Below are 27,833 nucleotides of genomic sequence, written 5' to 3' on the forward strand. Positions count from 1 at the left end.
AAATGCAAAAGATTTGATTAAAAAAAAAACAACAAGCAGCAGATCTCAGGATTCAAAAACAGACATTCTAACCATTTTAGGAGCAAAGAAAGAAGATATTTCTTGCTTGAAAAATGTAAATGGCAAAGACCAGTTTCTCAATTCCTATTTTGCTTTCATCTTTTCTAAAGTGAGGAAAATAATCACAGGGCTCGGATGGAAGGTAACTTTAAACAAAGATAGGAGAGAAATTAGAAAAATGACATCCAGTGACTACAAATTTCTATGTTTCTGTGGTCAAACATATTTATACTTTAGGCTTCTGAAAGAATCTGAAGATATGATTATGGAACATTGCCAGTAATCTTTGAGGAATGATAGAAAGAAGAAAGATGATAAATGCTGATTATATTAACAAGCTGAAACTACTAATAAACTAACTATAATAAGGATAATCCTATGTTAAACTTAAGTTGACATAAGCTAACTACAGCAGTGGGAAGTACTACCTTAAACATAGATAATCTATACAAGTTGTAAAGGTTTTAATTAACTATAAACTCAATATAAAGTAATAATGTGACATGGTTGCTAAAAATATAACTTTTAAGTTATATTTAACATTATTAAAAAATGAAAGACTATGTTAGAGCATACAAGGGGTTTTAATATTAATGTGCCACAGGATTAGGGGAAAAGGAATAGTGCTGTGATAGTATCAGGGAACATCAGTGACCAGCGGAACACAAAAAGATTTTCAATGAGAAATATATATAATAGCATAATATTCTCTTAATATGCCTAATTATGCCTGTTTACAAGAAGTATCAATTTTTTTTAAGACAGCCATTATCTTTGTTGGAGAATCTCAATCAATTATAAAACTAGATCTTGACAGATAAAATGGAACTGGAATGCATGGGGAAGGGAAGGAGGATTTGCTTGTAACTAAGTGTAGCATTGAAGGATATTTAATTTCCTACAAGGAAGAATAGAATAGAAAATCCTTGTGTTAGCTGATCAAATGAAAAGAGAAAAATAGAAAGCTCTTGCAATAGTCCAAGTATAAAGTGAAGAGGAGTACAACAGGGAATAGGGGAAAAAGTTATGTGGATGGAGAGAAGGGAACGCATATAAGAGATTTTAGAGACAGAATGGCAAAATTTGATAACTGACTGGATATATGTCATAAGATTAAGGAGTCAAAGTTAACATTTAAGTTGTAAGCCTGGGTTCTAAGAGATTAGTGGTATCCTCTAGAATATTAAATAGAAAAGTTCATAAAATAAGATGATCCAACAAAAACATGTTTTACATTTAATAGGTGTAGAATCTGAAGTGACTGAGTACATTCAATTTGTAATGTCCAACATGCAACTGGTAATGTAAAAAGTTCTTCACCTAAGAAGTACTGGAGTACTGGAGCTCAGGTAAGAAACCAGAAATGGATTTATAGATCTATGAATTATTTGCATAGAAATGATCATTAAAACTATGGGACTGGAAGAAATTATCAAGTAAGATATGAGAGAGAATAGAACCCAGGACAAAAACCTTAAAAGATACCCTCAATTGGCATTGATGAAAATCCAGGAAGAATACTGATCAGATTAGCAGGAAAAAAGCCAAGAAGAGAATAGTGTCATAAAAACATCAAGAGAGGGTAACCTGGAGAAATGAGCGATCAACCATGGCAGAAGTTAGAGAGGTCAGGAAGGACAAGAACTGAGAGAAAGCTACTAGGTCTGACAATTGAAAAGATCATTATTAATTTTAGGAGAGGACAGTTTGAGTTGAATGATGAGGTCGGAAGCCGGACTGAACCACATTCTACTGTTGTAGGGTAAAAGAAGCTGACCCAAAGGGCGAAGGATCTCAAACCACACTATCATAAAAATCAAAAACAAACACATTTACAACATCAGAGCAAAATTGTGCTTATTTGGAATTACACCACTGAGAGCAGCTAGGTGGTGCCATAGTACATAGAGTGCTGCATCTAGACTCAAGAAGACATTTTCCTGAGTTCAAATCTAGCCTCAGATACTTCCAGCTATGTGACCCTGGGTGAGTCCCTTAACCCTCTTTGCTTCAGTTTCTCACCTGTCAGTAGAGCTGGAAAAGGAAACAGCAAACCCCTCCAGTATATAGCAGTGGAGTCACAGAGAGTCAGACATAACTGAAAATGTCTCAACAACAACAATATTGCACCATTTATCTTCTTTCTTTTGCTGGCAAAGTTACCAAGTAGTTTTATCAGGAACATTTTGTAGAAATGTTCCTAGGGACAGCTAGGTGGAACAGTGGTTAGAGTATCAGCCCTGAAGTCAAGAGGACTTGAGTTCAAATCCAGTCTCAGACACTTTAACAGTTCCTAGCTGTGTGACCCTGGGCAAATCACTTAACCCAAGTGCCTCAGCAAAAAAAAAAAAAAAAAAAAAAAAAAAAAAAAAAAAAAAAAAAAAAAAAAGAGTTTACCTAAATTTTAACATAGCACCAGGCAGCTTCTCACTAAAATCTTGTGGAAAAGATGGAAAGACGGTTGCTATAGAAGATGACAAATGATTACAGAACTTGTTAAAGGATTAGATTGCAAAAGTAATCATTAACACTCTGATGCCCAATTAGGACCACAGGGCTTTGTGCTTAGTCTAATAATGTACAACAATTAACACAATGACTTGGGAAAAGTTAGGGATGACAAACATCAAATTTACAGGAGAAAAAAGTAACACCCTGGATGATAAAGTATAAATTTAAAAATATATTGATATCCTTCAATATAAAGTTAAAACTTCAATTGTTACAAAACAGTCCTGTAAAAGAGCATTTTTAATGCAAGCACAGGTAAAAAAATAGTATAGTCTGTCAATAATGCTGTTAACTTACCAGAACAGAGATGATTCTCATATCTGTAGACTATTTGTTACAAATCAGTTATTTTTATTATACATACATATATATATATACACACACACACACACACACACACACACACACACACACATTATACAGGACTGTTGGAATCTTTACAAACTGTTAAGCCATTGGAGTTGATTTGATCTTAGAAAGAGATATTTTGGGCCAGAACTTGAAACAAGGTACTAAGTGGAACTGATAGAAACAATGCTTGTGTTCACACCTTTAGAGAGCTCATAAGTATCTAAGTACTCAATGGAGTTCACATGTTTGGGAGAATTCCGGGTTTAGAATTCACACCTCCCTGAGGACCAGAGAGCACTCTGGGAGATAACCCAGAATCCCTCTCTCTCCAGAAGGCGGAGTTAATCTTTGGGAGATCATATATAACAGGAAGCTCTTAGAGCTGGAAGGAGTTTTTCTTGCGAGCTGGAGCGAGTTACTTGAGTTAGTTACTTGAGGAAGTTTCTTGGGGGTTTTTCTTGTGAACGTTGACTGGGGTCGGAGAGGTGCACTCTGGGAGGAAGCCTACAAGCCCTATCTTCGAGGGAAGAGATTTATTGCATTTTCTAACTTGGTGCTGGCTGGAGGCTGAAGAAAGCAGAGGCAGAAGCCAAGGACAAAGCTGCAGGAGCTCTTAGAATCAAGCGAAGAGATAGGCCTCTGAGCTAACCTGGCTATATTGAAGGACAAAAAAAAAGTTCAGATCTTTTATCAGCTGGCTGCTATTTTGGAGTGATTATTTCAAATGAGACTAGGGCTGCCTCCAGAAAAACTTTCACAAAGGACATTTAAAACTAAAACAAGTAACAAACAAAAAAATACTAAGAAGCATAATGTCCCCAAAACAGACTGAATCATTCATCATTTTATATGATAAACAAGAAATGACTTTGTCAGTTAATTACAGCAACATGATTAAGGAATGGAAATCCTTTGTTTCGTATCAATCTCTCTAAGAGGAAGATAACTATAATCTATTTTGGTTAATCTGAGTTAGTACATTATCAAGTTAGCTTAATTATCTCTAGAGATATGGCATGATGGGCAGAGTAAACACAGAATCAGGAAGATATTGATTCTGGTTCTACCTCTGACACATACTGAAAATATGACTATGAGCAAATTACTGAACCTTTTAATGCTTTTGGCAACTCACTAAAACTGCAAATTGCAGAAAAGGTAAAGATGAACATTGGTAAAAAATAAGCCCCTTACAGGATGCCCTCCACACAAATGAAATCAATATAGTTCTGATCTATATTTTTATAAGGTTAAAGATAGATCATGAAAATTGATTATCGTGGTTAGTAATATGATTATCATTATAGCAAAAATTGGTTATTCATTTTTTTCTTTTGGAACTTCATTAATATCTATAAATATAAACAAAAAAGAATTTTTAAAAACTTCATGAGACTGAGTTATTACTACAGAGATCTCAACATTGTTTTTTAAAGTATATTTCAAATTTAACAAGTTTCTTCCCATACGTCCCTGTTAGTTTGTGTGCCCTTCTAATCTTTCTTCAGTTCTCTTCTTGATATTTTTTCTCACATTTATTGTTTGACTGTTAAAGCAATTTTTGTTGTTAATTTTTTAAGATTAAGTGTAGTAAATTTTAAATTTCTTTAGTTTGTTTACAAAGTAAATTATAAATCTACCTTTTATAAGTAAGAATGAAAAAAATGTTCACCCCTGAATATAAAAGCAAATTCCCTTAGTGTATATATCTTAATGAAATGTGCTGTTCATATTTGGAAGACAGACAAGAATAATAATCAGGTGATCACATGAAAAGACTGAGGAAGTCAGAGAAGTAGGAAGAAAATGAGAAGCGTTACAAAAAATGCAGAAAAGGGTAATAAGAAGAGGCAATGATTAACCCATTTCAAATGCAATCAATATGCCAACAAAGAAAGACTGAAAAAACAGACAGAAATTTGGAAACTGTTAGAGAAATGGTAATTTTGGTAAGAATAATTTCAATTAAGAGAAATCACAAGGAATTGAGAAAAGAAAAAGAAAAATGCCTTTTTTTTTTCAAGTAATTTGGCTGTAAAATGGAGAAGAGATTAGACAGTTTAGGAATAGCAAAAATATGTGAAGGTTTGATTTTTATGACTTGCAATATCCCACAACTTATCAACTGATAAACAAATATGACAAAATAACAGCCTTCCTAATAACCATGACTTTGTTATCACAAGCATACAAATTTCTGAATTGAACTCAGGAAACTTTCCTCATTTTCCTAACTCAAGTCAATGATGGATATTACACCCAAGAATTAAGACAGTGAGTTCCTGGCACTAATTAAGAATAGTTGGAGCACATATGAGACAGGATCCAGAGCACACAAGTGGTTCAACTCTCTAGGGCCAGTGGTTGGAAGGGGAGATATGTGGATACAACTCCCTACGGAGACATCCATCTACCAATGCAGACCAACAACTTCACAGAACTTAAAATTGGGTTTTCACATTGATTCTTTTTTCTTTTTCTTTCTTTCTTTCTTTCTTTCTTTCTTTTTTTTTTTTTTCTGAGGCAATTGGGGTTAAGTGACTTGCATAGGGTCACACAGCTAGGAAATGTGAACTGTTAAGTGTCTGAGGCCAAATTTGAACTCAGCTCCTCCTAATTGCAGGGCTGGTGCTACACATTGATGTCTAAACAATTACTTTAACACTATAAACAATGAGAATGTTATATGACAAAAAACTTCCTGTGCTTTTTACTTCAAGTAAATAGCTAAATTTCTAGAAAAGCTAATGTGTTTTGACTAATATTTTGTTCATTTTTTTCTTTATTGTCTAATTGGGGATTTTTTGTTTAATACAGACCAAATTTTTTCACATAAAACATTGTACCTTGGAGTTTGGAATAGCTGGTGTCTTTTATAAAGTGTTTTTCTACTTTTAAAATTTTGGTCATATAGAACTATAACTAGAATATTATATTTTTATTATTCAGTCTTGGAAAACTGTTATGCCACTTCAATGCATGTTTTTATATTAATCATTGAACAGTGAATTAAACAGTTCCCTAACCCTAACCCTAATTAAGATATTACATATTCTTCACTGTTAAAAAAAAGTTAAATTTTTAAAAATACTACTCATTATCAAACTGTGCATACCCTTTGATCCAAAAGTGTTACTACTGGAATTATATCCCAAAGAGATATTAAAGAAGGGAAAGGAAGCCACATGCATACAAATGTTTGTGGCAGACCTTTTCATACTGGATGGAAACTGGAAATTGAATGGATACCCATCAATTGGAGAATGGCTGAATAAAGTATGGTAAATGAATGTTATAGAATATTATTGTTCTATAAGAAATGACCAGCAGGATGAATACAGAGACGACTCAGAGAGAATTATATGAACTAATGCTAAGTGAAATGAGCAGAACCAGGAGATCATTATACACTTCAACAACAATACTATATGAGGATCAATTCTGATGGAAGTGATTATCTTTAGCAATGAAAGAATCCAATTCAATTCCAATTGCTAAGTGATGAACAGAACCAGCTACAGCCAGCAAAAGAACACTGGAAAATGAATATGGACCACAACACAGCATTTACACTCTTTCTGTTGTTGTTTGCTTACATTTTTGCTTTTCTTCCCAGGTTATTTTTACCTTTCTAAATGCGATTTTTCTTGTGCAACAAGAGAACTGTATAAATATGTACACATATATTGTATTTAACATTAAATACATGTTTAGCATGTATGAGACTGCCTGCCATCTAGGGGAGGGGGTAGAGGAAGGGAAGGGAAAAGTTGGAACAGAAGTGTTTGGAAGAGTTAATGTTGAAAAATTAGCCATGAATATGTTCTGTCAATAAAAAACTATAATTAAAAAAATACTACTTATAATAAACAAAAAGGAAAAAAATAATTTTTTCTTACACTGATTTACAAAAATTTTAAAGTGTTACATATATATAACCCAACAGTAACCAATACAAACTCCTAAAAGCCCTTCACAACCTATTTTTACAAGTTAATTGTAATTTAGTACTCCCATTCATGTTCTTTTATATCCAAGTTGTGCTTCTTGCCATTGTTCAAACATACTATTCCATCTCCCACTTTGGCATCACTGTGAAGAAATTTTTCTCTCTTCCCTCCACTAATGCCTTCCTCAACTCTAGAATACACTTCTCCTTAGAATTTAATTATCTTCAAAATTCAACTCAAATGCAGCCTCGTAAATGTGGCCTATCCTGATCCACCAACCTGCTAGTAGTGCCTATCCCCAAAATTTACTTTGTACTCTATCCATATACACATGTATGTATTCACATTATCCCTCTCATGAGAACGTTAAGTTCTTTTGAGGGAAGGAAATTGCAATTCTGTATTTGTAACCTCAATGAATAGCACAAAGTAGTTGCTTAAGATGTGATTATTAATTGATTTATAATTTACAGAATTATCCACATAGCTCTTTTGCAAACACAATTTCAAAAACTGTGCAGAAAAAAGGGAAGGTAGTGTTATAAATAAAGGTAGATAGATCTGAATGACACATTGTTGTTCTGTCGCTGTTGCAATGATTTGGTTCCATGGAGTACCCTCTCCAAGGGCGTCACTGTTCTCTATGTTGCTATTCCTTGCCTCTCGGTGGCCACCTTAACTCCAGAAGGGGAAGACCCGTGGCAGTGTTGGCAACAAAAATGGCATGGTGGCATTACATTGGACCACAAGTGGCTGCCACATGCACTTCCTAAGCTGCCATGTGTCCAGGAGGGAAAGGAAGTCCGCCCTTGGCTTTGGCTGCCAGTCAGGAAAGAGAGGGTCTGTGACCCAGCATGGGGTCCCGGCCATGGAGCCCGGATCTCTCACACAATCTCCCTGCTGAAAAGGCACTCTGCTACCACTGTGGGGGACTAAAGGGGAGGGGGAGGGGAGGCAGGCAAGCCCACGGTCGATTAATGCCTAGCAATTCAGACCCTGACCCTGGGTTCTGTCCCCAACCCTCCTATCCCACCCCCCAAGACCAAGACCTCTCACTTGAAATAATTTTGAAATGGATATGGCTCTATTTAACAATGAGATAGGTGATTCAGGTCAATTCCAATAGACTTGTGGTGAAAAGAGCCATTGGCACCCAGACAAAGGACTATGGGGACTGAATGTGGATCACAACATAGTATTTTCATCTTTTTTCTTATTATTCTTTACTTGTTTTTTTTTCCTCATATAGTTCCCCTTTTGATCTGACATTTTTGTGCAGCATGATAAATGTAGAAGCATAAGTTTAAAAGAATTGAACATGTTTAATCTATATTGGATTACTTGCTGTCTAGAGGAAGAAGGGAGAAAAGGTTTTGCAAGTGTGAATACTGAAAATGATCTTTGCACATTTTTTGAAAAATAAAAGCTATTATTTTTTTTTAAAGGTAGGTTGTTAAATTCCTGAAAGATTAATGCATATTACTATCTGAAGAAAATTAATTAGATCCACTATGAACTTACTAAGAATCTCATTTTAAGCTTGTGATATATAATTCTCTGAGATTCTATAAAACATCTCATTTAAAATTATCGTGCTATTTGATAAAATCCAACATCCATTTCTATTAAAAACACTTGACAGTATAGGAATAAATGGACTTTTCCTTAAAATAGTCAGTATCATCTATTTAAAACTGTCAGTAAGCATCATATGTAATGGGGAAAAACTGGAACCATTCCCAGTAAGATCAGGAGTGAAACAAGGTTACCCACTATCACCGTTACTATTTAATATTGTATTAGAAATGCTAGTTTTGGCAATAAGAGTTGAGAAGGAGATTAAAAGAATTAGAGTAGGTAATGAAGAAACAAAATTATCCCTCTTTGCAGATGGTATAATGGTATACTTAAAGAACCCCAGAGATTCTACTAAAAAGCTAGTAGAAATAATCCACAAATTTAGCAAAGTTGTAGGATACAAAATAAACCCACATAAATCATCAGCATTCTTATATATCACCAACAAAATCCAACAGCAAGAGATACAAAGAGAAATTCCATTTAAAGTAACTGCAGATAGTATAAAATATTTAGGAATCTATCTGCCAAGGGAAAGTCAGGAATTACATGAGCAAAACTACAAAACACTTTCCATACAAATAAAGTCAGATCTAACCAATTGGAAAAATATTAAGTGCTCTTGGATAGGTCAAGTGAATATAATAAAGATGACAATACTACCTAAACTAATCTATATATTTAATGCTATACCAATCAGACTCCCAAGAAACTATTTTAATGACCTAGAAAAAATAACAACAAAAATCATCTGGAAGAACAAAAGGTCAAGGCATTCAAGGGAACTAATGAAAAAAAAAAAAATCAAATGAAGGTGGCCTAGCTGTACCAGATCTAAAACTATATTATAAAGCAGAGGTTACAAAAACCATTAGGCACTGGCTAAGAAATAGACTAGTTGATCAGGGGAATAGGTTAAGTTCACAGGCCAAAATAGTCAATAACTTTAATAATCTAGTATTTGAAGATTAGAAGGGAAGCAACAAACTGGGAAAACATCTTCATAGTTAAAGGTTCCGATAAAGGCCTCATTTCTAAAATATATAGAGAATTGACTCTAATTTATAAGAAATCAAGCCATTCTCCAATTGATAAATGGTCAAAGGATATGAACAGACAATTTTCAGAGGATGAAACTGAAACTATTTCCACTCATATGAAAGAGTTTTCCAAATCACTATTGATCAGAGAAATGCAAATTAAGACAACTCTGAGATATTACTACACACCTGTCAGAGTGGTTAAGATGACAGGAAAAAATAATGATGAATGTTGAAGGGGATGTGGGAAAACTGGGACACTGATGCATTGTTGGTGGAATTGTGAACGAATCCAACCATTCTGGAGAGCAATCTGGAATTATGCCCAAAAAGTTATCAAATTGTGCATACCCTTTGACTCAGCAGTGCTACTACTGGGCTTATACCCCAAAGAGATACTAAAGAAGGGAAAGGGACCTGTATGTGCCAAAATGGTTGTGGCAGCCCTGTTTGTGGTGGCTAGAAACTGGAAAATGGATGCCCATCAATTGGAGAATGGTTGGGTAAATTGTGGTATATGAATGTTATGGAATATTATTGTTCTATAAGAAATGACCAGCAGGATGAATACAGAGAGGCTTAGAGAGACTTACATGAACTGATGCTGAGTGAAATGAGCAGAACCAAGAGATCATTATATACTTCAACAATGATACCGTATGAGGATGTATTGTGATGGAAGTGGATTTCTTTGACAAAGAGAAGATCTAACTCTGTTCCAATTGATCAATGATGGACAGAAGCAGTTAAACCCAAAGAAAGAACACTGGGAAATGAATGTAAACTGTTTGCATTTTTTGTTTTTCTTCCCGGGTTTTTTTACCTTCTGAATCCAATTCTTCCTGTGCAACAAGAGAACTGTTAGGTTCTGTAAACATATATTGTATCTAGGATATCCCGCGGCATATTTAACACATATAGGATTACCTGCCATCTGAGGGAGGGGGTGGAAGGAGAGAGGGGAAAAATTGGAACAGAAGTGAGTGCAAGGGATAATGTTATTAAAAATTACCCTGGCATGGGTTCTGTCAATAAAAAGTTATAATTATTAAAAAAAAAAAAAAAAAAAGAAAAGAAAAATATCCAAATAGCAATAATAATAATAATCATAATAATCTAGTGTTTGACAAACCCAAAGACCCCAGCTTTTAGGATAATAATTCACTATTCACAAAAACTGCTGGAAAAATTGGAAATAGCAGGAACTAGGCATTGACCCACACTTAACACTATACACCAAGATAAGGGCAAAATGGGTTCATGATCTAGGCATAAAGAATGAGATTATAAATAAATTAGAAGAATATAAGATAGTTTACCTCTCAGACTTGTGGAAGAAGGAATTTGTGACCAAAGAATAACTAGAGTTCACTACTGATCACAAAATAGAAATTGTTGATTACATCAAATTAAAAAGTTTTTGTATAAACAAAACTAATACAGACAAGATTAGAAGGGAAGTAATAAACTAGGAAACCATTTTTACAGTCAAAGCTTCTGATAAAGGCTCATTTCCAAAATATATAGAGAATTGACTCTATAAGAAATCAAGCCATTCTCCAATTGATAAATGGCCAAAAGATATGAACAAAAAATTTTCAGATGAAGAAATTGAAACTATTTCTAGCCATATGAAAAGATGCTCCAAATCATTATTAATCAGAGAAATATAAATTAAGACAACTTTGAGATACCACTACACATCTAGATTGGCTAGGATGACAGGAAAAGATAATGCTGAATGTTGGAGGGGATGTGGGAAATCTGGGACACTGATACACTGTTGTAGATTTTTTTCAAAGTAACATATGAAATACTGGCAAATGTTACTAGTTTCATTTTTAAAGAGAACAGAAGAAACACATTTTTTACAATTAATATATACCATACTATTATTTTTTAAGACAAAGGAAGAGTACTACACAATAATTTCTCTAATAATTCTTTAAGGGTCACTTACTTTGTTGCCTAGGTTCAGTAAAATACAATTTTCTTGTCTGTTTAATTGTATCATCTTTGGAGGATCTTCACTGTTTTCAACTTGAATCAGGAGTTTATTAGAAGTTGTTTCAGGCCAAAAGGGGATGCACTAAAAAGAAAAAAAATAAATATTTATATTTACATATGTATATAAAACAACCAATAATTACTATTTACAAATAAATGCTAATCTGCCAAATTAAATTAATTCTAATAATTTTTTTTTTAATCTACAAACAGAAGCAGAGCCAAAATGGTAGAGTAAATTCAGAGACTTGTCTGAGCTGTCCCAAATTCCCCTATAAAGAACTTTAAAATAACACCCCAAAACAGAAGCAATAAAAGGACAGGAGTAAAATAAATTTTCCAGCCTAAGATAATTTAGGAAGTCAACAGGAAAGATATCTCACAGGGTTGGGGGGAAAAAAAAAACATGGTTCAGCACAGATAGTACATAGTACCCTAGCAAGCCAATGCAAGCTTTGGGGATGCCTGAATGTGTGGTGTCAACTTCCAGAGCCCATATATGATAAGAGTGTGGGAAAACTGAACAAAAGGAGATTACTAGGGACACTCTGCTGGAACTAGATGTAGGACTGTTGCATTCCCCATACTGGAATATGGGTTCCAGGCTTAAAATCACTCTCAGAATGAGGTAGGAGTACTAGCACACAAGGTAACAGCTTCAGTGGAGCATGAACCAGGGTTGAAAAAAATACAAATGGTTGCTCACAGACCAAAACACGGGCCAGGAGAGCAGTGAACACAGCTCTCTTTAGAGTCTAAAAATCTTAGAAGAATTAAAAACTTTCGGGTCACCAGAATTACCTCTGAAAACAAAAGCACAAAAAGACTAAAGCTTAAGATAATTTCCCCTTTATTTCAGGTGCAAGGCCCAACATTAACATAAAGGTAAAAGTCAAGAAACAGGCTGTAAAAATAGAACAAACAATAACAAAAGTACCTGAAAGCATAAAGTTATTATGGCCACAGGAAACATCAAGACAGAACCTCAAAAGAAGACCCCAAAACAAAATAGCTACAGTCAAAATCTCCAAGAAAAATATAAATTGGTCTGGGAACCAAAAAACAATTTCTGGAAGAGTTCAAAAAGGATTTTAAAAATCAAATATGAGAGATAGATGAAAATTGGGAAACGAAATGAGAGTGAAACAAGAGAATCAGGGGGAAACTGAATTGGCCAAATGGAAAAGGTGGTACAAAAAGCTCACTGAAGAAAAGAAGTCCTTAAAAACTAAAAATGGCAGGTAGAAGCCAAAGACCCCCTGAAACCTCAAGAAACAATGAAACAAAATCAAAATGAGGGAAAAAATAGAAAAGAATGAAGAAAATGTGACGTATTTCCCTGGGAAAACAATTGATCTGGAAAATAGATCAGAAAGAGATAAAATAGAATGATTGGATTACTGGAAAGCAACGATCAAAAATAATTAAGAAAGAAAGAACCTAGACATCATATTTTTAAAAATTATTAAGGAAAACTGTTCTGATTGAAAGAATCACTCAACTACCTCCTGAAAGAGATCCCAAATTTAAAACTCAAGTAATATCAATAGTCAAATTCCAGAGCTTCCTGATCAAGGAGAAAATACTACAAGCAGCGAGAAAGAAATTATTAAAACAACACTGAGCCACAATCAGAATAATATAGGTAAATTCAGAGGGCAAAAGAGCTATAATTACAACCAAAACTCATCTACCTAGCAAAACTGAGCATAACCTACCAGGGAAAAGATTGATATTTAATGAAATAGAGGGCTTTCAAGCATTCCTGAAGAAAAGACCAGACTGAACAAAAAAATCTGGTTTTTCAAAACTAAAACTCAGTAGAAGCACAAAAAGGTAAACATGAAAGAGAGAGCTTAAGGCACTCAATAAATGATATTTGTAAGTTGTAGGAACTTAATAATTTTAGGGCAGTTAAGAAATTTACACAGATAATATGGATATAAATTGACTATGGTGAGATGACATCTAAAAATACAAAATTAAGGGGCTGAGAAAGAGGGATTGACTGGGATAGAAGGCAAGAGAAAGGTATAATATGGTAAAATAACCTCACACAGAAGAGTCACAAAAGAGTTTTTACAGTAGACAAGAAGATGGTACATGGAATTGGATGAATGAAGGAATTACATACTCATTTGGGTGTAGAAATCTATCTTACCCTACAAAGAGGTAGGAAAGGAAAGAGATAAAGAGAAAGGAAGAGCTGACAGAAGAGAGAGCTGATTTGGAGAAGGTAGTCATCAGAAGCAAAACATTTGCAAAGAGAAACAGGGTAAAAGGAAAGAGATAAGTAGCAACAGAGTGAAAAACCACATTGAAGGAAATATGATAGTGACAATAACTGGGAATGGCAATAGGAATGGGAAGTAGATAGCAAAATGAATTAAAAAAATACAGAATCATACATTTGTTGTTTTCAAAGAACACTCTTGAAGCAGAGGCACATAGGTATATTAAGTAAAAGTAAGGATCTAGTGCAGAATCTATTATGCTTAAATTGAAGCAAATAAAACAGGAGCATCAATCATGATCACAGATAAAGCAAAAGCAAAAAAAAAATTATGTAGTCAAAAGAGAAGATAAAGGAAACTATATCTTGCTAAAAGATATGATAAGCAGTGAGGGATACAATTATAAACACATCTGTATCATATGAGAAAGCATCCAAATTCTTAAAGGAAAAGTTAAATGTGCTACAGGAGGAAATAGATATTAACTCCATACTCCTGAAAACCTCAAATTTTCCCTCTCAGAACTAGACAAATCTAATTAAAAAAATCAATTAAGAAAGAAGTAAAAGAAACAAACAGAATTTTAGAAAACTTAAGAGATGATAGACCTCTACGAGGAAAAAAAGTACATGGGAATAGCCCAAAATATTTCTTTTTCTCAGGGGTACAAGGCACCTGCAAAAAAAAAAAAAAAAAAAAAAAAAAAAAAAAAAAAAAAAAAAAAAGGCTAGATTAAGGAATAAAAACCTCACAATCAAATGTAGAAAAGCAAAATGTTAAATGTATCCTTTTCAGATCATTCAAGAGTCATGAAAAAAATTATTTTTTAAAACTGGGATCTTACAGAATAAGTCAAAGAATAAATCACAGAAACACACAATAATTTCTTTTAGAGAGTGACAACAATGAGACAACATATGAAAATTTGTCAGACACAACCAATATAATATTTAGGAGAAAATGTATATCTTTAAATGTATTTATCAATAAAAGAGAGAAAGGGCAGATCAATGAAGTGGGAATATAATAATTTAAAAAAAAACAAACAAACAAATTAAATACCAAAATAAAAATTCTGAAAATCAAAGAAGAGACTGAAAGAAAACAACTGTATAAAACTAGGAGTTGGTTTTGCAGAGAAAAAAAACTCCAATAAAATAAATAAATCATAATTTAATTTGATTTTAAAAAGGAAAGAAAACCAAATTACCAGTATAAAAAATAAAAAGGGTAAATTCACCATAAATGAAAGGGAAATTAAAGTGATCATTGGGAACTATTTACTCAAGAATATGCAAAATAAATCTGACAATCTAGGTGCAATGGATGTATATTTACAAAAACATAAAAATTGTTTGGAGATGAACAGAAGAGACATGGAATACTTAAACTTCATCTGAGAAAAAGAAATTGAACAAGTCACCAATCAGCACCCCAAGAAAAAAATCCATAGGACAATACTATAAAAACTATTTGGAAAAATATCAAAGGAAACCAATGAAATTCTTTTTATAACACAAATGTGGTGCTGATACCTAAACTAGGAAGATACAAAAATTTTAAATAAAATATTACCAAGGAAATAACAACAATATATTTAAAAGATCATAACACTATTACCAAGTAAAATTTATACCAAGGAATGTAAGACTTGTTCAATATTAGGAAAACTATTAACATAATTGGCCATATTAATAATCACACTAACAAAATTATAAGATTATTTCAAAAAATGCAAAAAAAGCTTTTGACAAAACACAGTATTCATTTCTAATATAAACATTAACAAGGAGAGGGAACTGATAAAAGGAAGGATATATTGAGTAAGGTAATGATCAGAAGTAAAACACTTTTAAGGAAGAAAAAATGGGAGGTAAGAAATAGTGGGGAATAAACAAAAAAAATCATATAGATATATATATAGATATATATATAGATATATATATATATGTATGTATGTATTATAGCATGGAGGGAAATACCAATAGTTATCATAATTAAAAATATGAATGGGATGAACTCACCCATAAAATGAAATCAGAGAGTAGAATGGATTAAAAACCGAATGCTACGACATGTTTAAAAGAAATACATCTGAAGCAGAGAAATATAAAAGAAGTAAAGGAAAAGGTTTGGAGCAGAATCTATTATGCATTAACTGAAGTAAAGAAAAATAGGGTAGCAATCATAATCTCAGACAAAGCAAAAATAGAGCTATTCAAATCAACTAAAGAAAGAAACTATATCTTGCCATAAACAATGAAGTCACATCAACACTTAACATATATGCATCAAATAGTATAGCATCTAAATTTTTGAAGAAGTTGAATGAGAAGAAATAGATAATAAAATTACACCAACAAAAAAACTTAACTTTTCCCTTTCTATGGAAAAATAAACAAGAAAAAAATCCATCCTTTTCAAATCATAATGCAATAAAAATTACATACCATAAGGTATAATAGAAAGAGATTAAAAATTATTTGGAAATTAAATAGCCAAATCCTAAAAAATACTGGATCAAAGAACAAATCATAGATATAATTGATAATTTCATTAAAGAAAATAACAATGAGACAAAATAACAAAATTTATGGGACTCAATCAAAGTGATACTTAAGGGAGAAAGAAAACAATAGGCCAATTTTCCTAATGAATATTCATATTAGCAAAAAGATTATGGCAATATCAGAAGGATCATACACTACAATTTCGTGGGATTTAAACCAGGAATGCAGGGCTGCTTCAATAGTAGGAAAACTATCCACATAATTAATCATATCAATAACAAAACCAGTAGAAATCACAAATTATCTCCATAGATGCAGAAAAAATTTGACAAAATAAAGCACAAAGTACTATTAAAAATACTAGGCAGCATAGGAATTAAGGGAGTTCCCCTTAAAATGATAAGTGAAATTTATCTAAAACCATCAGGAAGTATTATTTGCAATGGAAATAAGCTAGAAGCCTTCTCAAAACAGTGAAGGGTGAAGCAAGAATGCCCATCATCTCTTCTATTATTTACTATTTTACAAGACATATTAGTTATAGCATTATGAAAAAAGGAACTAAAATAGGCAATGAAGAAACAAAACTATCACTTTTTGTAGATATTATATCATCTACAAAAAGAAAATCCTGAAGAACTTAAAAACTACTTCAAATTATTAACTTTGGTAAAGTTGCAGGATATAAAATAAAAGCATATATATCATTAGTATTTTTATATATTATCTAGAAAGTCCAACAGCAAGAAATAATTCCATTTAAAATAACTGCCAACTGGGGCAACTAGTTGGTGCATGGATAGAGTACCAGTCCTGAGGTCAGGAGGACTTGAGTTCAAATCTGGCCTCAGACATTTAACACTTCCTAGCTGTATGACACTGAGCAAGTAATTTAATCCCAATTGCCTCAACAACAAAAAAAAAAGTAAAATAAAATAAAATAACTGCAGACCAATATAAAATACTTGAGCATCTATCTGTCAATAGAATGCAGGAACTATATGAACACAACTATAAAACACTTCGTATAAAATGAGATCTAAACAATTGAAAATTTTTTAATTGCACATGGTTAGAATGACCCAATATAATAAAGATGACAATTCTACCTAAATTAACCTATTCATTTAATGCTATCAATCAAACTATCAAAAAAATATTTTATAGAACTACAAAAAAACAGAAAATGCATTTGGAAGAGCAAAAACTCAAGGATATCAAGGAAATCAAAGGGAGAAAAAACTGACAGGTGGCCTAGGCATTCCAGATCTCAAACAATATTATAAAGCAACAATTATCAAAACAGTTTTCTATTAGCTAAGAAAGAGAGTGGTAGATCAATGGAATAAATTAGGTACAAATTACACTACAGCAAATGATCATAATAATCCAAAATATGATAAATTCAGAGATACAAGTTTTTGGAACAAAAACTCATTATTTGACCAAAAACTGTTGAGAAAACTGAAAACAGTGTGGCAGAAACTAGATAAAGGACCATTATCTTATATTGTACACCAAAATAAGATCAATATGAAAACATGATTTACATATAAAGAATGATACCACAACACAGAATATAGAATATTTTATTTGTCAGATTTATGGAAAATGGAAGAATTTATGACCAAACAACAAATAAAGAATACAGGATACAAATAAAGATTACAGGATATAAAAAGAATAATTTTGATTACATCAAACTAAAAAGGTTTTGCAGAAACAAAACCAATGAAGGCAAAATTAGAAGGAAAGCAGAAAACTGAGGGAAAAATGTTTACAAGTTTCCTTGATAAAGTTCAAGTCATTCAATAATATTATATATATATATATATATATTCATTAAAAATGCTCTAAATCCCTATAGATTTAAGAAATGGAAGTTAAAACAATTCTGAGGTGCCAGAATTATCAATTCTTACAATTATCAAATTGGCCAATATGACAGAAAAGAGAATTATAAATGTTGAAGGGGATGTAGGGAAATTGAGATACTAAATGTTGCTGGAGTTGGGAACTGGTCCTACCATTCTGAAGAGTCAAACTCTGCTCAAAAGGCTATCAAACTATGGAAACTCTTTAACCTAGCACTACCATTACCATATTTGTATCCTAAAGAAATTGATAAAATAAAAAAAAGTAAAAGGACCTATATATACCAGCTCTATTTATGGTCAGCAAAGATTTTTAAATTGATGGTATGGCATCAATTGGGAATAGTCTAAGTTCTTATATATGGGTATATAATTGAAAAGAGATACTATCTATTGTGATGTAAGAAATGATGAGCAAAATACTTTTCAGAAAAACTTGGAAATATTTACATGAGCTGATGAAAATTACAGTAAGCAGAACCAAGAGAATATTATACACAGTAACAGCAATATCACATGATGATTAACTGTGAATCACTTGTCAATTGTTAGCAGTACCAAGATCCAAGACTAGAAACACACATTGCCAGAGCAACCTCAGTAGCTGGGAGGCTCCAAAGAAACGTGGAGGAGAGAAGAGAAATAGACTGCCTATAAAATTGAAGATCTACAGAGAAGCGGTGCTGACCTCATTGTTTTATGATTGTGAAATCTGGACAGTATTGTAGCACTAAGCCAGAAAACTAAGTAGCTTCCATTTGACCTGTCTTAACAAGACTCTGATTACATGGCAAATAAAATACTGGACCACTGAGGTCCTTTCTCAAATTAAACTGCCAAGCATTCAAACTCAACCAGAGAGCCAAATACATTCTTTTTTAAAAGAATATTTTAGGAGAAGTTATATTAAGACAAGCATTGACATGTGATCAGAAGAAGTAATACAAGTAATTCTTAAGGTCTCTCTCAAGAACACAAGAACTGATTTCATGTCATCAGAGACAGTGGCAAAGAACCACCTAGCATGGCATGCCCTCAGCAAAGAAGGGCAAAACTTAACTGAAGTAACTCAAAAGAAATGGGAGATGTTCATATGACACACTTGTGTCTAACCAGTGGTAGAACATTCTGAGCTAATATTAGTCTGATCAGCCATAGTGAGACACATTATAACTTAACTGAAATTATCAATGATAAAAATGCAAAACCACTAATTCACAGTCATTTTGATTATCTGTGGTTCAGAACAGCATATATAGATACAATGATAACTTTTATTGTAACACTAAATCTTATGTTTCATCTTTGCTGTTGTTACTTAGTTGTTTTAAGTCATACCCAATTCTTCAAGACCCCGTTTGGAGTTTTCTTGGGAAGGAAACTTGAATGATTTACCATTTTCATTTCACAAATGAGGAAATCAAGGCAAATAGAGTTAAATGACTTGCCCAGGAATAATACACAGCTAGTCAGCATCTGAGGCTGGATTTGGACTCATGTCTTCCTGACTTCAGGTCTGACACTCTATCCACTACACTATCTACCTGCCCAATATAGTACCATCTACCCTTTGCTTCAAACTTAATAGAGTACTAATAAAGAATACCAGCTACAATAGTTTATAGATAATAGTTTATAGAAAGAAAATATTCTGATTTTGTTGTTCCTGGTACCTATTTAACACAGCAGAATAAAAAGTTAAATTTAAAGTATGTTCCCCTACCTGTTCCAAATCAAGAGAGATCCATTTTTCATTATCTTCTTCTGATATTTTTATATGATATCTACTTTTGTTACTTATTATATAAAAAGGAGTGAATGTCACAATTCTTGTAAGGTTAAAACTACTCAAGTCTATTGTCACACCAACCTTTTAAAAAGAGAAAAAATCAATACATATTATTATTTTTACATTTATACAGTCTGAATAATAAACAAGAACTTAAACATTAATAAAATAATTACATAATCATATAATTAACTCACTTGATAATCCATTGTCATGCCTTTACATTTAATGGCTCCATGACTACCTACAGTATCAATTGAAAACTGGTCTGATAATTCACTGTCCGTCACCATAAGCTGAACCTAAGGAAGAATAAAAATACAAATACACTGTGACAGTCAGGAGATTTAAAATGTCTTTATAATACTTCATTTGTAGAACTTGTGAAAAATATCAAACATTATATCATCAATTCCTCCATTTTCAAATGATCTTAATTTAATAAATTTTAAAATTCTGAAATAATAAATATTTTGAAAACTTTAAAAATAAAAGCAGTAGTAACAATTCATATTTATAGCACTTTAATATTTGCAAAGTTTTTTTTCTATATTTATTTGATATTCATAACAGATTTATGAGGTAGGTGCTATTATTATTTTGTAGGCCAGGAAACTAATTCAAAATTCTCAAGGATAGCAAAGGAGAAATAGTAAAATAAGTATAAAATTGTATAAAATTATATACCTTATTATTATTAAAAAAGTGTTTAGGCTGGAAAGAAAAGAGTACTGGCTTTTTATAATTGGGAGGATGCTTTCGATGAATCCCATCTGCTTTATACTGTAGCAACCGACCAGTTTTATTAACCATCCAATAAGGGCTATGAAATGCTACAATTGCCTGGCCAGTAGTGTAAGTCAAGTGAATGGCAATAACTAATTCTGTCTTCTCTATCTCTGTGACACAAACAAAATTGATAAAACCAATGTCATGTTGATTAGATCTTATTTGGTATTCAGTTTTCCAATCATGGTCAAGATAGTCAATTAACTTTAAATGCAGTTTAGTGACATCCAATTCTGCAGTGTAAATCTGGATCGAACAACCCTCCTTTAGAGTAAATACTCTAAGTTCATCTCCCTGCAATAAAAAAAAAAAAAGTGTTACTTCTGAATAACATGAAAAAGTCTATTACTTTCCCCATATTCAATAATAGTTAAACTAAGCTGTGCATAAAAAAGATAATATTTTATTATTAAATTATAATAGAATATATGAAAAACCATATCAGAAAATGCATCTTAATAAATCTATCTTGATTAGAAAATTTATTAAAAAGCTAATCCTGATATATATGTGTTTATAATAAGATCCAAAAATTATAAAGGGAACATATTTCGATTCAGAGGGAAAGAAGTAAAGGGAAAGTATTTATAGGGTATTAGAGAAAATCCTGGCTAGAGTCAGGAGTGGAAGCCATGATGATATGAATGAAGTTGATGGCAATTAAAGTAGGTACCTTCTACCACCAATGCTCCTAACTGCTATTCAAATAAAAAATTAGAGAGGAGAAAAAAAATATTAAAAGGAAGAAGAGAAAAGAAAGAAGATGAAGGGAAATAAGATAAATTGGGAAATAGGAATAACAGAATTAATTCTGTTATTTAATGTGTATGTGTAGTTACAGATTCAAAATAATAAAACAATAAACAAATTAAGAAAAAAATATGATCAAAAGCACTTAGTATAATAATTAATAATATAGTATACAAGCCATTCTTCACTTGGAAGAAAGTAGCCTGACAAGAAAGAAGTAAATTTTTCTCCAGCTATCAACTTCATTAAGTAATGTCATAAGGAATTATCACCTTCATATTGTCCTATATCATATTTTAAAAACTATTTTAAAAAAGGCTTGTTACTTAAAGAGTACAAGTATTAATGTTATGAGAAATTTTCTCTTTTTTTGAGAAGGTTTTAAAGCATTTCTTGTATTTTAATTTCTTTCTTGATTTAGTACTGGGACCAAAAATTTTGTGGCAGGTACACAAACCTAATTTTGCAACTTTTAAATTTTTGAATAGTAATTTCATTAGTGTAGAAAGATCCTCAGAGGAATTTTCTTTACCAATTGAAAACAATATCTTTTTGCAATTTATAGTTTCAGAGAGAGATGAAACCCTAAGAAATTGAGTGAGCTGCCCAGGATTCCATAACCAATGTATCTTAATATGTGAGACTTGCCTCAAGTTTTCCTGACTCTAAGGTCAGAACTCTAGCCAATATCCTAAACACTATCTGTTTCACTGTCACCATTTGAGAACACTTCTGTTAGATAGAGACTGACACATCAGTATTTATTTTAAACCACTTTGCAATGTTTTCCATTGTCCTCAATACTCTTTTGTTCCTTTCTAGCATTGTGATTTAAATCAGAATAGTATAGTTAATTTTATTTTTTCTAACTTTATCAAGCTTCAATTATAAACTGAAGAAACAAAATACTTAAAAAAAAAAAAAGTACCTCTAGATAATAAGCAATTTTGTAAGGAAGAAAATTGCGGAGAAGAACAGGTGGCCATAGATGAATTATATATGGTAAATCCCATCCATCATCTGAATACGCAGACATTGATGTCAATTGATCTTTTTCAGGTACAATATTAATGATAAATGTTTTCTTAGCAGAGTATAAAGCTTGACATCTCTTTTGTAAAAGGAGTCCCTCATATTTTATAATTTCTTCAAAATTTATTGCATCACATCGTTCATATTTTTCATTTTCTGGTTTCAAAAAAAGAGCTGATCTACGGGGAAAAAAAAATCAACTTGCAATGACTGAAATGTCTTTTTAGAAGCAAGTTAATATATATAGCATTACTTTGTTGTATTGTGCTGTCTTTTTATTTCTAACAATTACCTCATTTATCAGAATTTAGATAATAACTAGATTTTAATATATTAAAACAATCAGAAAAACTAAGGAAAAACAATTCCATATTTAATTAAATAACTAAATACATAATATAGACTACAATTATTTTTTATGAACCATTTTCTAAAAAAAAAAAACCCAAAAAAAAAACAGCAAAACAATTCTTTTGTGACCAGACTTTCACTTTTAAATGGTAGTTCTTTAAGATAGGTGTTTTCCATGCAAAATTCATGCTGGAATGCAGTTTTTTATCACAAAAAAGTCTCTACTGAAGAAATGCACCATTAACTAGTTGAAGTTTATGGAGACATACTACTTAACTCACAAAACTTACTGAAAACAAAGATTAAGTGTTGAAGATATTGAGACCCACATTAAAAAAAAAAAATGCATGTACCATAATGTAAAAAGTTTCAAGTTTTTCAGTAGTATAAGTCCTTAAGCACTGGATGTTATGGGATAAAAAAAGCATCAGGAAAAACAATTATCAGATTTATAAATTAAGATTGTTTCAATTGCATTGTGAGGGATAATAATTTTTAAGTAAAATGTTATGTCTCTTTTAACAAACATCAACACATCAAAGTGTTGGGAAAATATCACTTCTTAATGGGAAAAGCAAAATGTACTTAGTAATCATTATTGGTTTTAATCAGGTCAGAACACAATGAATCTTAACATTCCTAAAAAATAAACACATGAATGTGAATAAGGATCTTCTAATAATTTCATTTAATTGTTAAAAATTAATTTAGATCTCAGAAAATAAAACATCACTTTTCATTCTATACTCTTCTATTAGTCTATTATACATTCTGTGGAATACTTTTAATGCTTATAATATTTTTTCCCTTCTCACCTATCCCCAGAATAAAAAGTGGGGCAAGGGAAAGAAGCAATACAGTAAATCACATCAACCAAGTATAGCAGTACACACAGTGTTCCATATGATTAGTCTTCTACCTTTATGCAGTTTTCTTATTTATCTTAGATACTGGACTCTTATAAAAGATATCTAATATAAAGATTTTCCCCCTGAAATCAACAGATTCCTTTCTTCTAATAGTTGTATTAATTTTATTCATAAAAATAACTTTTAAATTTTATATAATTGCATTGTCCATCTTTTGTAATCACTTCTATTTTTTAACTCTCCCAACCACATTTGGCTGTGTATGTAAAACACACACACACACACACACACACACACACACTTATATTAATGCAGCCCAATCATGAACAACAAATATCCCCAGAAATTAGAAGTCATTTTTATTTCTTTAACATTTTATAACTATATTTACATATCTTGCATATGCATTAGAACATTGATTCTTATGTATTTTGTGAATTTTGTAAGTATTTTGAATAAGACTTCTCTAATCATGTTAAATGCACCACCATCCTCACAGTTTTAAAGATTCGAAAACAAAATTTAAGATATGTCAATTTCTGTATTGCACAGAAATGTTAGGTCTATATATACCTTTACCAAAAAACAGGATTCTCAAGAATGCCAAACTAAAAAGAATTATTTCTTGTTATGGAAAACTTCCATCTTCATTTAGAGTCTATGTTGTATTTGGAGGAATTTTTAAATTTCTATATCAATTACATTTTACTAATAAAATCAAGTATACCTTTGCAGGAGAAGAGCAGAGTTTGTCCTCCATTTTTAAAACTTCTAGTATGAAAACAACAATACAAATAGGCCTATTCTTTAGTTCTATAATTTCTTCATGGTCATACACAAGTCTAAGAGAAACTTTAAAAAGTTAAACGGGTTATGATAAATATTTTTTTATTTACCGATAAGATGTCAATGGTACATTGAACTCATTTTCTGGTAAAGCAGTTCCCAACAATGTGTCACCTTCATAAATATTCAATGGAATTGAGAAATGATTTCGTATCTACAAAATTAAAATAATTAAAAACAAATACTGATTAGCCATTTTGAAAACTAGGTACAAAAACATTATTATTTTCGCACAAAAAAAGACAGAAGCAGCTAAAAATAAGCTAATTTCTCTAAAACTATACTTCAAATTACTAGAGAAGGTTGCACTTGTGCTAATCATAATTATAGGCACTGATAAAACTGTAAAAACATAGGAAATATTTCCATTATTAAGCATAAAATTAATAAACTAAATGATTACCAGACTTAAAATTACTGACCACTTAATTTTAATAAATTCAGAAGTTCCCAAAGCAAGCAGAATCTTCAAAAAATATTTTTCACAGTTAATATTTCACCAAAAAGATATTAAACCCCACTATCTTGAAGTCTACAAAACTCTCCAGTGCTGGTTGAATCAGATTAAAATGTAATTAAAATGCTTAAGAAAATAAAGAAAAACAATAGGGTATAGTGTTAATTTGTGGCTTTCTAAGTCACTATACAGCCCACAAGAATCTATTTCAATTTGATACCACTGCTCCATCTCATATATTATATCTTACTTTGTTAACTGTGGCTAGATATACATGACTATTCTTGACATCCTGACTCTACCTTTTTCATGGCAAATAAAGATAATTGCCTCTACTAAGAAGGTGAGGTACAAACCAAGAACTATTAACTTAGAAAATTAGCTGGGACAATATACAGTTTGCTAAGAAACCAAGATACAGTTTTCCAAGGAGGAAATAATGGAGAGGAAAAACAGGAGAGAAGAGAGAGAAGAAAAAATATCAAATAACTCCTTGGGGCTTTTATCAGTTTAAAAAGTGTGTTTTGAAGATTAACCACACCTGCTATATAAACTCAATTATCTAATACACAAGCTAGTAATGGCAGGTGTATATAGAATACAAAATAAGATATATGAAAATAATTTTTATTTTGCTTAGGCTATTATAATAATGAATCAGTAAAATACTCTGTTAATCACATATTAAACATCCTAATATAAAAACTGACAGCCTAAATATTCAGTGGAAAAAGTTAATTTGGGAATAAAAAGCTATTATCAATAAGTCAAACAGAAGATAAAATATGTAAATAATTGGGAGTAGACTTTACTTGCAACTCAAATTCAAGTATTCTAATTTAGCAAATATAAAGCAACTGAGAAGTGTAGTCAGAATTGAGTTATCCTATCATTAATATAAACTATAAATATATAATTATCTAGAAACTTAAGAAACAGGCTGTTCCATACAGTAGAATGAAAAAACTTTCTCTAAATGTAATTACCAGGATATAATGCATATGTTCATGAAATACAATTCTGAGAAAACATTTTATGAGAAATATGTGAAGGTAACTATAGCATGATTTTTTAAGTCAAATCACAAAATACCTGTACTGGGGATCGGACTGTAATCTTCTTACTTCCTTCAACTGTATCAATTTGGCAAACAATAGATCTTTCAACACCAGACTCTCTGTGTCTAACAGTGTATAGACGTCGACCCACTTTTGTTAATGGAATCTTATCAGCAGTAGAATGGTTATCAGGTGCTAAATCAAAAGAAAAATATTACAAAAATGAGAGACCCAGAGAATAGCTAACAAATTTCAATAGGATTATTTATCTCAAGTATATTCATCATTGAAATTTATAGGTTACCATTAAAATATGGAAATAAAATGACATTATATTTAAGAACAGATATTTCAATAATTAAGTATTGTAAAGAGAATCCCACAGCATTAGAATCCCAAGTAATTAACAAAATATTCTATGATTAAGAATATCTTTTTTATGAATATAGATGTGAGCAAGACCTTAATTTGGGAAGAATGGAGTATGTCAAGCCATCAGATAAATTAGAAGATACTAGACCTAATTTCTAGGCCTAGTATAGATAGACCTATACTATATACTATATACTTGGCCTATGAATATCAGAAAAGGAATTCAAGTAGAAAGCAGTTATAATTTAGATGTATCTTAAGGAGACAAATACCCTTGTTTCTACAACAGAAAGCAGTAAGGCAACATAGGGGAATGACCTAGAAGGGAATAATACTCTTGTTGACCTCCTACTGACCATATCATAGATGAGAAAAATTTAACAATAAACTATTTTATTCCCCCTATGCCACTAGAAATCCATTCCAATAAGTCTTATCTCTGTTCCTCACATACAATATTCTATTTCCAATCTCAGTGACTTTGCATTGACTATTTTTCCTATCTAGAATTTATTGTCCCTTCAACTCTGCCTTACTGAATCTCTCCTCCAAAATTCTACCTTTAGCATTACTTTCTATGGGGAGCCTTTTCTGACATCCGTAGACATTAGCACCTTCTTTCCCAAAATATTCTGTATATTATTAATTAGTATTTGACTTTACTCTATTTTTATTCTATCTATGCTTTTATATGGTCTTGTTGTCTACTCTATTGAAATGGAATTTCCTAGTAAGCATGGAATGTTTCATTTGATCTATTTGTATTTCCTGTGCTTAGCACAATGCTTGGTACACAACACAATGCTTGGTATACAAGTGTGTTCTTAAATGGTTGTCTATTGACAGATTATGTTGAGAAGCAATATGGTATAATGTACGGAAAATAGTCTCAGAACCAGGAAAGTATAGGTTCAAGTCCTACCTCTGGAATATATTATTGGCTATGTGATTTTGAGGAAGTCATTTATCCTCTCAGTACTCTTGGAAATCTACTTAATACAAATTGCAGAGAATAATAATAAGTTGAATCAATAAAGTTTCCTCACTTAAATGTTTCCTATGCTAGTTCCCAGGCCTATCAACAAAATTCATAAAGCCATACACTGCAATCTTATGAAATTTTCCTTTCATAAAATATATTGAATGATAAAAAAAAGATCTCAACATAAGACAATGTTGGGTCAGAAAAAATAAGATGAAATTTAAAAGTCCTACCAATTTGGAAATGTGTTTTGCTTGACTATATAGGTTTGTATCAGAAGTTTTATTTTTCTTGCTTTGTCAATTTTGTGTGGGGACCAAGTGAAAGGCAGAGAGGAAACACACAAGGCAGGTTTTTTCATTTTTAAAAATTTAATTAAAAAATTAATAGCTGCTAGTTAATGATGAAATTAATGATCTAGTA

At 31.7% G+C, this 27,833-nt stretch overlaps 1 protein-coding gene across 6 annotated transcripts in view; it reads right to left on the reverse strand.

Moving 5' to 3' along the window:
- Positions 1 to 27,833, reverse strand: part of VPS13A (vacuolar protein sorting 13 homolog A) — a 238,714-nt gene that overhangs the window by 72,301 nt on the left and 138,580 nt on the right. For all 6 annotated transcript variants that reach the window (XR_004230796.1, XM_031945506.1, XM_031945511.1 and 3 more), the window contains 7 exons: positions 26,091 to 26,251; positions 24,592 to 24,695; positions 22,372 to 22,654; positions 20,592 to 20,987; positions 20,102 to 20,206; positions 19,839 to 19,985; positions 11,451 to 11,579 (listed from right to left, as the gene is read on the reverse strand). Coding sequence is in view for 5 of the 6 variants with exons in the window: in XM_031945506.1 (XP_031801366.1) it covers positions 11,451 to 11,579; positions 19,839 to 19,985; positions 20,102 to 20,206; positions 20,592 to 20,987; positions 22,372 to 22,654; positions 24,592 to 24,695; positions 26,091 to 26,251 (1,325 nt within the window). In the remaining variant the exon portion in view is untranslated. The remainder of the gene's footprint in view (positions 1 to 11,450; positions 11,580 to 19,838; positions 19,986 to 20,101; positions 20,207 to 20,591; positions 20,988 to 22,371; positions 22,655 to 24,591; positions 24,696 to 26,090; positions 26,252 to 27,833) is intronic.

Source organism: Sarcophilus harrisii, chromosome 1 (genome assembly GCF_902635505.1).
Source record: "Sarcophilus harrisii chromosome 1, mSarHar1.11, whole genome shotgun sequence".
Lineage (NCBI taxonomy): Eukaryota > Metazoa > Chordata > Mammalia > Dasyuromorphia > Dasyuridae > Sarcophilus > Sarcophilus harrisii.